The sequence below is a fragment of the Vulpes lagopus genome, chromosome 1 (genome assembly GCF_018345385.1).
Source record: "Vulpes lagopus strain Blue_001 chromosome 1, ASM1834538v1, whole genome shotgun sequence".
Lineage (NCBI taxonomy): Eukaryota > Metazoa > Chordata > Mammalia > Carnivora > Canidae > Vulpes > Vulpes lagopus.
Genome location: NC_054824.1, coordinates 171,741,070 through 171,754,125, shown reverse-complemented (window position 1 = coordinate 171,754,125; position 13,056 = coordinate 171,741,070). Strand labels below are relative to the sequence as shown.

At 49.6% G+C, this 13,056-nt stretch overlaps 1 protein-coding gene across 5 annotated transcripts in view; it reads left to right on the top strand.

Moving 5' to 3' along the window:
- KIAA1614 (KIAA1614 ortholog) overlaps window positions 1-13,056 on the top strand; it is a 43,844-nt gene that overhangs the window by 29,701 nt on the left and 1,087 nt on the right. For 4 of the 5 annotated variants that reach the window (XM_041762013.1, XM_041762005.1, XM_041761995.1 and 1 more), the window contains exons 8-9: window positions 7,417-7,544; window positions 8,179-8,363. In XM_041762013.1, the coding sequence (XP_041617947.1) occupies window positions 7,417-7,544; window positions 8,179-8,363 (313 nt within the window). Of the gene's footprint in view, window positions 1-229; window positions 420-7,416; window positions 7,545-8,178; window positions 8,364-13,056 lie in introns of those variants that run through there. The other variant, XM_041762032.1, reaches the window with a different exon arrangement.

Sequence of the window (13,056 nt, the reverse complement as noted above, 5' to 3'; positions counted from 1 at the left end):
GCCACATAGTATTTTAATTGATTTTTGTCTGTCTCCCCTCACTGGAGTGTGACTTCTTTGCGGGAACACTGATCTTTATATTCCCAGTACAGGTTTCACCTGCTGTCCGAAATTAGAGTCCCTACAAAATCTTTTTAAGCCACAATGGCATAAATCAAAGAAGCAGTGACCATTAATTAATATGGAAAAATTCTGAACACTCCCACACCCAAAATATAATCTCTTTCAGGCTTTTCTGGTACCCTAGGACACTTCTTGCTGACGGATGCACAAATAAATTGAGATAGAGCACAGTTGCTCACAGGTGCCATTTAAAGCTGGGGTGGCTGGGGCAGCCCCGGTGGCGCAGTGGTTTGGCACCGCCTGCAGCCTGGGGTGTGATCCTGGAGACCCAGATCTAGTCCCACATCGGGCTTCCTGCACGGAGTCTGCTTCTCCCTCTGTCTGTGTCTCTGCCCCCTCTCTGTGTCTATGAATAAATAAATAAAATCTTAAAAAAAAAAAAAGCTGGGGTGGCTTAGTGCTAAAATGCTGAGTGTCATCCTGGGGGTCCTGGGGGCTCGATGGGATCACGCTTACTGCTCCAGAATGCCAAAGCAAACACTGAATACTATTTTTGCTTTTCACCTTTTTTTCCCCCACAAAAATGAAAATCCTCCAAATTTCATTCAGTTCGTGAAAACAGGCACTCATGTAGGTCTTTCATAAAAGCAAACTTTCAAAAAGTGAGGGATACCTGTACTGAGCACGGTGGCTACTATATAATACATATTTAAGACAGAGAGAGTGAACGAGCGAGGGAGGGAGTGAGTGCAGGGCAGCTAGCTCAAGTCCCCCCCGGGTGCCAGCTGATCAACCAACAGCAAGCCAGCAACGGTGCGCTCTCAGCTAGGTTTCTGAAAGGCCTGCTCTGTTCCAGGTTTTTCCAGGTATTATGTTTGTTCTTCTGTTCCCCGCCCCCTGCTCTGCCCCTGGGCAGAACAAAGCAGGTGACTGTGGTTTGGGGCAATAGAGGCTTTCACTTTTCAGGCTGAAGTAGGGAAGAGAATGTGGGCCGAATGAAAATGCCATTGGTTGTCTTGTACCAGGAACAGTACCTAGTACGTGCTCAATAAATATTTGCTGGATGAGGGTAGCCCGGGTGGCTCAGTGGTTTAGCACCGCCTTCAGCCCAGGGCCTGATCCTGGAGACCCAGGATCTAGTTCCATGTCGGGCTCCCTGCATGGAGCCTGCTTCTCCCTCTGCCTGTGTCTCTGTCTCTCTCTCTTTCTGTGTCTCTCATGAATAAATAAATAAAATCTTTAAAAAAAGAAAGAAAATATTTAAAAACATATTTGCTGGATGAATGGACGGAAGGCAAAGAAACAGAAGCCAAGTGATCATAAGCTGGGGAGCAAAGCCTTGAGTGGCGCTGTGCCCCGAGAATCCACTTTTCTCCGGAAGTTAGGTTTGGCCCCTCTGCGTCTGAGCCCTGGCATGCGATGTATCACCTTCAGACCTTCCATCCCTGTAAACCCTTCAAGGGAGATGATGACGCTGTGAGTGTGGCAGAGAGGTCATCAGCAACGTAAGCCAAGGGGGCAAAGAGAGAAAGCAAGCTGGCCGACAAGGGGTGGGAGCACGTGCAGGGAGGACTGCGCAGCAGAAAGAATTGCTCAAGAAGTGAAAAAAGAAGATAAAACAAGAATCCGTCTCACCCAGAATGTGACACATCTGAGGGGTCGTTATCTCCTTTAGACCGTCTCCTATGCCTTAGACCCCCGGCCGACGAGTGTGGGCAGGTGCTGCCCTGGTTTCGCTTTCATTTTGCCCTCCTGTTCCCACAGCCGACCACACTGGTGGCTCCCCTGTGCCCCGGTGGCTGTGGCTTTTTGACATTTGACCCTGCATCTGGAATGCTGTCCTCTCTCTCTTCTCCATGCGGAAGACCCTTTGGTCTTTCAGGTCTGAGTTAAGCATGACTTCTCCCAGAAAGCCTTCCTGAACTCTGATACAAGCTTAGGGCCTACTCTAAACCTTTTGATCATGTACCTTACTTCTTTTCTTTTTTAAAAAGATTTTATTTACTTATTTGACAGAGAGAGAGTGTGTGTGTGCACAAGCAGGGGGAGCGGCAGGTAGAGAGAGGGAGGGTGAAGCAGGCTCCCTGCTGAGCAGGAAGCCTGATCCTGGGCTCGATCCCAGGACCCTGGGACATGATCTGAGCTGAAGGCAGATGCTTAACTGACTGAGGCACCAGGCGCCTGGTTTTTTAGTTTCTGTTTAGTCATTTATTTCTGCTTTAATATTTTTTTAAGATTTTATTTATTTATTCATCGAGATGCAGAGAGAGAGAGAGAGGCAAAGACACAGGCAGAGGGAGAAGCAGGCTCCATGCAGGAAGCCTGACGTGGGACTCCATCCAGGGTCTCCAGGATCACGCCCTGGGCTGCAGGCGGCGCTAAACCGCTGCGCCACCGGGGCTGCCCTCTGCTTTAATATTTATTATTTCCTTCCTTCTACTGGTTTTGGGTTTTGTTTGTTATTCTCTTTTCTAGCTCCTTTAGATGCAAGGTTAGCTTGTTCGAGATTTCTCTTGCTTCTTGAGGTAGGCTTGTATTGCTATAAACTTCCCTCTTCGAACAGCTTTGTTGTAATCCCAAAGATTTTGGACCATTATGTTTTCATTTTCATTTGTCTCCATGTATTTTTTGTTTCCTTATTTATTTATTTATTTGTTAAAGATTTATTTATTTGAGAGAGAGTGGTAGGGAGGGGTAGAGGGAGAGAGAGAGAGAATCTCAAGCAGACCCATGCTGAGTAGAGAGCCCGACGTGGGACTCAATCCTAGGACCATGAGATCATGACCTGAGCCCAAATCAAGAGTCAGCCATTTAACTAACTGAGCCACCCAGGCACCCCTCCTCTTTGATTTAACCTCCATGTATTTGTGTCCTTTCCAGATTTTTTTCTTATAATTGATTTCTAGTTTCACAGCATTGTAGTCAGAAAAGATACATGGTATGACTTCAGTCTTTGAATTTGTTGGGACTTGTTTTGTGGTCTAGTATGTGATCTCTTCCGGATAATGTTTCATGTGCACTCGAAAAGGATTATATTCTGCTGTATAGGATGGAATGTTCTGAATGCATCTGTTAGATCCATCTGGTCCAAAGTGTCATTCAAAACCACCGTGTCTTGGTTGATTTTCTGTTTGGATGACCTGTTCACTGATGTAAATGGGGTGTTAAAATCCCCTACTGTTATTACTGTTGATTATTTCTGTTGATTTCTTCCTTTATGTTTGTTATCAACTGCTTTGAGAATTTGGGTGCTTCCATGTTGGGTACATAGATATTTATGATTGTTATATCTTCTTATTGGATTGTCCCTTTAATGATTATATATTGTCCTTATTTGTCTCTTGGTACCATCTTTGTTTTAAAGTATATTTTGTTCAATATAAGTATTGCTACCTCGGCTTTCTTTTCACATTTTTTTGCATGATAAAATAAATATTTCTCCATCCTCTCACTTTCAATCTGCATGTGTCTCTAGGTCTGAATTGAGTCCCCCTGTAGGTAGCAGCTCTAGATTTTCAATCCATTCCATCAGCCTGTGTCTTTTGATTGAAGCATTTACTCCATTTACATTCAAAGTAATTATTGCTACACATGTACTTATTGCTATTTTATTTTATGGTTGTTTTTGTAGTTCTTTTCTATTCCTTTCTTCTCTTGCTCTTTTCTCTCAAGGTTTGCTGGTTTCTTTTAGTGATATACTTGGATTTCTCTCTCTTTATTTTTTGCATATCAATTACTGGTTCTGGATTTGTGGTTACTGTTAGGTTTGTGTATAACATCTTCTATATATAGCAGTCTTTATTAAGTTGATGATTGCTTCACTTTGAACCCACTCTTTACTCCTCTCCCACCATTCCACATTTTTTAAAAATTTATGATAGGCACAGAGAGAGAGAGAGAGAGAGAGAGAGAGAGGCAGAGACATAGGCAGAGGGAGAAGCAGGCTCCATGCACCGGGAGCCTGATGTGGGATTCGATCCTGGGTCTCCAGGATCGTGCCCTGGGCCAAAGGCAGGCGCCAAACCGCTGCACCACCCAGGGATCCCCCATTCCACATTTTAAGTATATGATGACACACTTTACATCTTTTTATTTTATGAACCCCTTGCCTGATTTTTTATAGATATACTTAATTTTACTGCTTTTGTGCTTCCTGTTTTTCTTACTCCTACTTATGGTCTTTCCTTTCCACTCAAAAAGTTCCTTCAACATTTCTTGTAGGGCAGGCTTAGTGGTTATGAAGTTCTTTAACTTGTCTGGGAAACACTTTATCTCTCCTTCTATTCTGAATGACAGCTTTGCTGGATAGAGGTTTTTTCCCTCTCACTGCTTTAAATATATCATGCCCCTCCTTTCTGGCCTATAAAGTTTCTGCTGAAAAATCAGCTGATAGCCTTATGGGGTTTCCCTTATATGTAACTGTTTTATTTTGCTGCTTTAAAATCTCTTTATCACTACTTTTTACTTTTTTAGTTACTGTGTGCCTTGGTGTGGACTTCCTTAGGTTGATTTTGTTGGGGACTCTCTGTGCCTCCTGGCTTGGATTTCTGTTTTCTTCCCCAGATTCAGAAAGTTTTCCACTTCCTTTTCTCTCTCTTTCCTTCTGGGATCCCTACAATGAGAATGCTATTTTGCTTGATGGTGTCACTGAGTTCCCTAAGTCTATTTTCACTTCTTCTATTATTTTTCTCTCTGCTGTTTATCTTGATTGCTTTCTATCCTCCAAGTCACTGATCCGTTCTGCTTTCTTTAGTGTACTATATATTTCACCTAGTATATTTTTATCTTTATTATTTCTTAAAAAAGATTTTATTTATTTATTCATGAGAGACATACACACACACACACACACACACACACACACAGGCAGAGACACAGGCAGAGGGAGAAGCAGGGAGCCCGACGTGGGACTAGATCCCGGGTCTCCAGGATCAGGTCCTGGACTGAAGGTGGCGCTAAACTGCTGAGCCACCCAGGCTGCCCCTAGTATATTTTTAATTTCAGTTATTGAGTTCTTTATCTCTGATTATTTCTTTTTTATGTTTCCTATCTCTTTGGTAAGAGTCTCATTGAGGTCCTTTACTCTTTTCTCAAGTTCAATGAATATCTTTATGACCATTACTTTTTTTCAATTTAATTTTATTATTATTATTATTGTTATTATTATTATTGGAGAAGGAGAGAGAGGAAGGAGCTGGAGGGGCAGAGGGAGAAGGAGAGGGAGAGAGAGAATCTCAAGCAGTTTCTACACCCAGTGCAGAGCCTGATACAGGACTCAATCTCACAACCCAGAGATCAAGACTTGAGCCAAAATCAAGAGACAGACAGTTAACCGACCAAGCCACCCAAGTGCCCCTTACCATTACTTTAAATTCTTTAGCAGGCATATTACTTATCTCTTTCATTTAGCTCTCTTGCTGTGATTTTGTCCTACTGTTTCATTTGGGACGTATTTGTCTTCTCATTTTGTCTAGCTCTTTGTGTCTGTTTCTATGTGTTAGGAAAGTCAGCTATTTCTTCTGCTCTTGAAAGTAGTGGCCTTACGAAGAAGAGGTCCTGTAGTGCCCTGCAGTGCAGTGTCCCTGTTCACCAGAACCTGGCACATCAGAGCTGTCTTTTATATGTGTGGCATGCACCCTACTGTTGTGGCTGAACTTCTTTTGCCTTCAGTCCAGTCATCTGCAATGGTTCTCTTTACTTGTTGTGGGCAGTGTTTGGTTCCTGTGGTGTGAGTGGGCTGCTCTTGGACTGCCTTAGGCTTGAGTTGAGTCAGAACAGGCATTTGCCAAAAATACAGTAGTACTGAACTACAGGATGCTTGCTCTGTGTTGTCCTCTGAGAAGCTTTTTATTGGTGGGGCGTACAGTCAAACTAGATGTCTGCTCCTGGCCCACTGCTGGGGCCACAGTCTCAGACTGGTGTCTGAGTTAGTTATTTCGCCCTCTTCCCAGGGCAGGAGTCACTGCTGGGGCTGCTTTGAACCCTGCTGGACTTGTGGCACCACTCTGGATGGACTCTGGCCAAAGGTGTATTGGAGAGGGCATGTTCACAGGAGAACAAGGGAGTGGGCTGTGCTGTTAGCAAGTTAGGTGGAGAGTGTTGGTGCTGTGCTGGTTCCCCCAGCTGTTCCTGTGTCTAGGCTGCAGGGCAGGGGAGGGAAATGGTACCTGCCAGCTCTTTTGTTCCTAGAGAAGTCTCCCAAAGATCCCTGCCCTTCCAGCACAGGCTCTGAGATTAGTAAACATTTTTCAAACTACTGCTTCTCTACACTGTATCTCAGTGGGGCTGTTTGTTGTGCTGTCTCTTTAAGGGTAGGAGTCAGTTTCCTATCATCTACCCAGGTCTCCCAGAGCCAAGCCCAGTGATTTTTAAAGCTCCACTGTTAAGCTCCACTGATTTTAAGAACTCCTGAAATTAGGCCTCTCTGGTTTTCAAAGCCAAATGTTATGAGCATTCATCTTCTCTGTGCAGGTTCCTCATGCCTGGTATGCCTGGTGTAAGGGTCTGGTCCTCCCCTCTCTCTGCACCAAGCGTCCCTCCCTTCCTCCCTTGGATGGTCTCCAAGGTTCGTTTAGCTCCTGAGTGAATCTCCATCCTGTCCTACCATCTTCAATGTGGACTCTTCCACATTTAGCTGTGGAGAGTCTGTTCTGCCAGTCTTTGGGTTGTTTATGGGGTTTTTCATGATGTGTGTGTTATGTAATTGTATCCATGGAACAAAGGGAGCTTAGGGTCTTTGTACTCCACCATTTTTCCTGTAAGTCCTTAGATAAAATTTTTTTAATGTCAACAATCATAAAAGGGATACTAAGAATCACAAAATCTTTAGTATTTTAGCTCTGGAGTCGTATCTATTACTTTGTAATTAATTTACATTCACTTTTTTCTTAATGAGAAAATGTGATTTTCTTTTTTTTTTTTTTAAGATTTTATTTATTTACTCATGAGAGACACAGAAAGACGCAGAGAGAGAGAGAGAAGCAGGCTCCATGCAGGGAGCCGAACATGGGACTCAATCCCAGGACTCCAGGATCACGCCCTGGGCCAAAGGTGGCGCTAAACCGCTGAGCCACCCAGGTGTCCTGTGATTTTCTTCATCAGTGAAATTATTCCAGTACTACTCTTCTAGCACTAAGTTATCTCAGCTAAAAAAAATTGAACCTTCAGATCCCCCGTATAGACCCATCTACTTGAGTAAATTATGGTGATTCCTGATGGGGACTTTAAAGTAGTGACAAAAGCTTGTATCCTTACTTTCTTAAAAAGCCCTCAGGCACATGGTTGGGGTCAGGCCCCTGCCAAGCCCTGGACCTGTGCCTTTTCTCACCTGCAATATGGGCCCTTTACCACCAGGTGTCACCCTCTCATCAACATCGGAAAGCTGCCTCCTTTCAGAACCTCCATTCTCTGCTGAGTGGAAAGGGGGACCGGTCCAGCCTCTACATGGTGGGGGAGCCGGGGGAGCACAGCGCAGCTGGCAGGTAAGAGTGGGCAAGTGGTGTGCGGGGGTAAACTCAGAGTGTGGGTGGTGGAGCTGTAAGCTTCACTCCGTCCTGCCTCAGCTGCCACTGGAATCTGGCGGCCCACACTTCAGTGTCTTGTCCTGGGCACCTGAGCTCTGAGAAGATTGGTGGAATGGGCAGAGTTGGAAGGTTTGATGCCTCCATCCCTCTACTGTCTAATGACATCCTAAAATCACAATGTTCAGAGAGCTTCCTTAGCCAGCCAAAGCCAAAGGTCTGATTAGAGATCCAGAGACAGGGCCCCCAAAGAGACACTTGGCCTGTGACCCTGCCTAGAGAACTCCCACCCTCTGATGAGACCCTCCTGGAAATTTTATATAACATTATATCTTTTGTTAGATTTTCAGAGAGGTCTCTGCACCCACAAAGATTCAGAATTGTGTTTGCAGGCAGGGGGCTAGTGGGGGCTTCTGGTTCTGCAGCAGGCTTTGCGGAGCCTCAGACAGCTGTGACATCCCTCCAGTCTTCCTCTTAGCACATTGTTTTTGCTGGTTGAGGCCAGGCAAGAGGCATCCGTCATCCTTAAGGCAGGGAGTAGTCGGGCCCGCGTGCCCAGCCCTCTGCACTCATTCCGTCTCCTGTCCCCTGGCAGACCAGCCAAGGCCTCATCGGGGCGTGCCCTCAGTGTGGAGGACGTGAGCGCCCCCAGCCAGGTGCGCACGGTGGGCCGCGTGGTGGAGGTGTTCCCAGATGGCACAAGCCAGCTGCAGCTACAGCGCTCCCCGGAGGGCACTTTTGGCTTCTGTGTGGCCTCCGGGAACGGGCGCCGCGACTCAGGTATGCCGCCTCCCCTTTCCGGGCTGCGTATCCCTGGGACCTTAGCAAACTGCTTTTGGCTCTGGTCATTTCCAGTCTGTGGCTGAGAAGTGGAGCTCCAGACTCAGACGGCCTCTTAGCGAAAGGACTAGAATTCTCCCTTCGGGGGCTCTTTTGGAAGAGGCAGGTGTGGGGCTGCTGGGGTGGGTAGAGGTGGCAAGCCTCGCTCTACGGCCCCTCTGCTGTCTGCTGACATCCTGGAATCGGAATCTCGAAGGCCACCTTTTTTGTGGCGCGCCCAGGGGAGATCGTGCTTGGTGGTTCTCGAGGATCCCTTTGATGTGGCTGGTGTGTTTCACGGCTCCCTTCCTCCGGCCGCTGAGTGTGTCTGGGCATGTGGAATGTGCCTGCCTGTCGGTGCGTCCAGGTCCCTCCCTCAGTGCTGGCTCCAGACGGTGACGTTCCCAGGGATCCCGCGCTGGCTGCGCCCTGCCGAGGAGGGTTTAGTCCTGTGCTCTCATCTCCCAGGTCAAAGTCATCTAACCCGGAAAAAAATCTGCCTGCTGCCGGACTGGCAGGCCGCAGCGAGTCCTTACATCTGTTCCACCACTCGTTGTTTCCACAAGTGTGTGTTGAGCACCTATTAGGTGTTCTATTTTTATTTATATTTTTTAAGATTTTATTTATTTATTCATGAGAGACACACAGAGGGAGAAGCAGGCTCCATGCAGGGAGCCCGACATAGGACTCGATCCTGCGTGTCCAGGATCACATCCTGGGCTGAAGGCAGCGCTAAACCGCTGAGCCACCCGGGCTGCCCCCTACTAGGCGTTTTCGATCCTGGGTATATTGGGTTCCCTGTAAACGGAACAGAAAAACATCCTGTCCTCAGGAGTCCCCATTCCAGTGAGGGAGATAGACTGCATCTACGGAAAGGTGTGCATTTGTGTATGTTGTCCCTTATCCGGGCCAGACAGCAGAATGGACAAGACACAAATCCAAACCGCGGGGGCGGGCCCGAGCGGGGGCGGGTGCCGGTGGGCAGCTTTTTGGAGCAGAGCGGCCGGATGGTGCCTGGAGAAAGAGCAGTCCCGGCAGAGGGAAGGGCCCGCGGAGGCCTGGAGGGTGGCAACGAGCGTGGCTGTGGACGGCCGTGCGGATCTGCACGGAGCCGCGGGGGGACAGGCGCCGAGCTCGGGAGCTTTGGCTCTCCCCGCAGTGAGCTGGGAGCCCCCAGGCTGCGGAGCAGGGACTGGCGAGCTCCGGTTTGCACTCGTGACAGTGCCGCTGACCGACTGCCGGGCTGCGGACAGGTGCTGGTGGCCCGAGGGTGGACCCGGGAGACCCATTTTAAAGCTATTTCAGTGGAAGGACGTGGCGGTGGCGGCTCGGGCCGCGGAGGCAGCGGAGATGTGAGAAGTGGTTGCCTTCAGCTTGACTCCAGGGCGGTTCGACTCAGTTTGCTGATGGATTTGACGTGAGCGCCAGGGGAAGAGGACGAGCGTCTCCCCGCTGTGGACCTCGGAGGGTGCCTGTCTGTCTCACCGAGACGGCCCGTGGGAATCTAGCCTGATGGTCAGAAAGCACTGGCGGGCGGTCAGCTCCTGCCCCTTCACCTTTAGCTGCCCCCTCGGGTGGGGGCGCCAGGCCTCCCGAGCGGCGAGACTCAGATGGCACGTTTGTGCTCCAGAGCCTCTGCTGGTGTGACCCGAGCCGGTCACTTACCCCCGCTGAGCCTCAGTCCCTCATCTGTAAGCTAAAGATAGCCACCGGCCTGGACGAGTCATAAGAGCATTCGGTGAGGTACAAAGAGAATTTGTATCTGGGGAGCAGGACCCGGCAGGGACCGCACCGCGATCTGCACCGTCTGTCCACGGGAGGTCACACACCCCGGGCCTTGTGCTGCGCCCTTCATCCTCCCCGCAGTCCCGCCAGGCCCCTTGGCAGACGGTCCCGGAGCTGACGTCTCTCATGACCGAGGGCTCCTTGGGCTCTGGCCCGGCCTGCAGCCCAGGGCACCCCTCACCTGAGGTACGAGCTCTTCCCTGCCCTGCCCAGGTGGCGCCCCGCTCCTGCTGCTGCACTGGGCCGTTGGCTCACGCGGCCATCCCCGGGTACGCGGAACACGACTGGCACTGGCGCCTCCTGGCCGCAGACCGTCCTCCGACAGCCAAGGGCCACCTCTGCTGGGCCTCAGAGGGGCCGTGAGCTGGGGCTGGACGCTGGTGTTACGTGGCTGGCGGTCACATCCGATTCTAGACAAGCGTATGAGAACAGGCTTCGCCTTCTGCTTGTGACTACCACACAGACCATACGTGCTTAACAGGGGCCATTTCCAGCAGAATAGATACCTGCAACAGCCGTCTCTCCGTCACACTCTCGTCATGACTCTCCCTTGTGCAGCCTACCCCGAGTCTCCCCAGAACGGCTGGCACGACGTCACTGTCTGGTCCAGCTCTGGCTACATGCGTTTGGGTTTCCCGTCGCTCCCCGCATGCACGTCCTGCTGTACAGCAGCCCCTTCTGTAGGCACGTCCCCTGCCCTCCTTACCGGCCCTCTCCATGCGTCTGACACGCGGATGGGCCGGCAACTGGGAGGGCACCCGGGCTGGGGGGGCCGACACCGGGCAGGGGCTGGGCCCAAGGCCCACCGGGCCAGGAGGGAGAGAGAAAGAGAGAGAGAGAGAGGGAGAGAGAGAGAGAGAGAGAGAGAGAGAGAGATCTACAAGTCAGACCCGGGAGGGGGAATGTGTCAGGGGGTTGGTTTTGCTGGACTCAGAGCTACCAGCTTCAGGTGCCTGGAAGGAGATTTTAGTGCTTCCAAAGCCACATTTCAGAGGTTTGCTCTGGATGGTTTGCCGGGAGCTGGGCTGAATGAAGCTCCTGCGGGGCTGGGGGAGCAGAGGGAGGACTTCCTAGTAGTCCAACTGTGTTAAATACCTTCAGGCCAGTGACTGAGGCACCAGAGGAGAGGCCCTCTCAGGCCCGCTCTTTTCTTTTCTTTTTTTTTTAATTTTTTTAAATTTTATTTATGATAGTCACACAGAGAGAGAGAGAGGCAGAGACACAGGCAGAGGGAGAAGCAGGCTCCATGCACCGGGAGCCCGACGTGGGATTCGATCCCGGGTCTCCAGGATCGCGCCCTGGGCCAAAGGCAGGCGCCAAACCGCTGCGCCACCCAGGGATCCCTTTTTTTTTTTTTTTATTCTTTTCTTTTCATTTCCTTTTCTTTTCTTTTCTTTTCTTTCTTTTCTTTTCCTGTTCTTTTTCTCTTCTTTCTTTCTTTGTTTCTTTCTTTGTCTTTCTTCTCCTTCCTTCCTTCCTTCCTTCCTTCCTTCCTTCCTTCCTTCTTTTCTTCCTTTTATGTTCTAGAAATATTTTTACCATTAATCATACACTAGTCAACATTTGTTGAACATTTCATATGTACTGCCTCATGCTAGTCACAGGAAATGATCTTTTCAGCTCAAAGACCAGACTAAGTGGTCTGCATTTTTCCTGCCCCAATTTTCACCCCTTGTGTTCTATGGACATCTCAGGCCCTTTCTGAGGAAGCTGATTCTAGGAAGCAGAAGGAGAAAGCAGTGTGCGGCCAGCCCGGCCGGGGCTGGGGAGCCTGGGGAGCCATGAGGGCATTGAAGGTGGCACTGAGCGGGCCCATGCAATTCTTGGTGACACTGCACACAGTCCACACCCTGGGCTTGGGCTTTCGGATCACCTGTGTTGGCTCAGCCTGGGGGGCAGCTTTCCCTGAAAGAGCCTCTAGTCTCTTAGCTGAAGGGGGGTCTGGTTCTCAGAGGAAGTTGAGGTGAGAGGGGCACCTCCATAGGAGTCTTCTGTACTATGAGGCCAGGAGAGTCCCGAGGAACGCAGGCTAGCCAGCCCCGAGGCCCCAGAGAGCCTGCTCCACTGATGTGGGTTCCCCAAATTGGGCACAGGGAGAGGGGGAGAAGTGGGCTCTCCCCAGGTCACTCTGCACCCGAGAGACCCGAGAGGATGGTCATGCTGGCCAGACAGTGCGGGGGAAATGTGTGGGAATAAGGGACAAGTGAGCTGCCATGGCTTTAAATAGGGTGTAGAATTTATGCGTCGTGGGCTTTTGCCCAGATGCCTCCAAATCCCAGTGAGGAACCACATCTGAGGAAGATGGAGGCCAGGGCAATCCAAGTTTGGATTTGACCTCAGCCACGTTCATTACTTCAAAGATACCTTCCCACCACTCGAGCTACTTGAAGGCAGCAGCTGGACCACATCTGTGAATCCCACCTAGCACCGTGGCAGGCGTGTAGTAGGTCTTTTTCTTCATTTCAAACATCTGTTTCCTTCCTATTCCACAGCCAAAGCTCATCTCAGAAAAAGATGGCCTCATTCACACTGGGGTATACACGAATGATAACAGCTTAAAGCATTATTTGCATAAAGCATTATTTTAGTAAAGCACCATTTGTGCCTCTTTTTAAAAGAGGAGACAGAGAAATGAAATTATCCCATGAGGGCGGGCACGCTGTATCTGTGTCGAAAGCCGGTTGTGGTTGTGAGGTAGAATAATGAGGGTGTGTGTGTGTGTGTGTGTGTGTGTGTGTGCACCTGTGCACATGGGAGCAGTGCCCGTATGAGCACCTGCCCCCGACCCCCTGCACCGCGCCCGCCCAGTCAGCATTCCACAGGGCCGCTCTCTCTGGATTTCATGTGTTCACTCGTTCCGTTTTCCTTT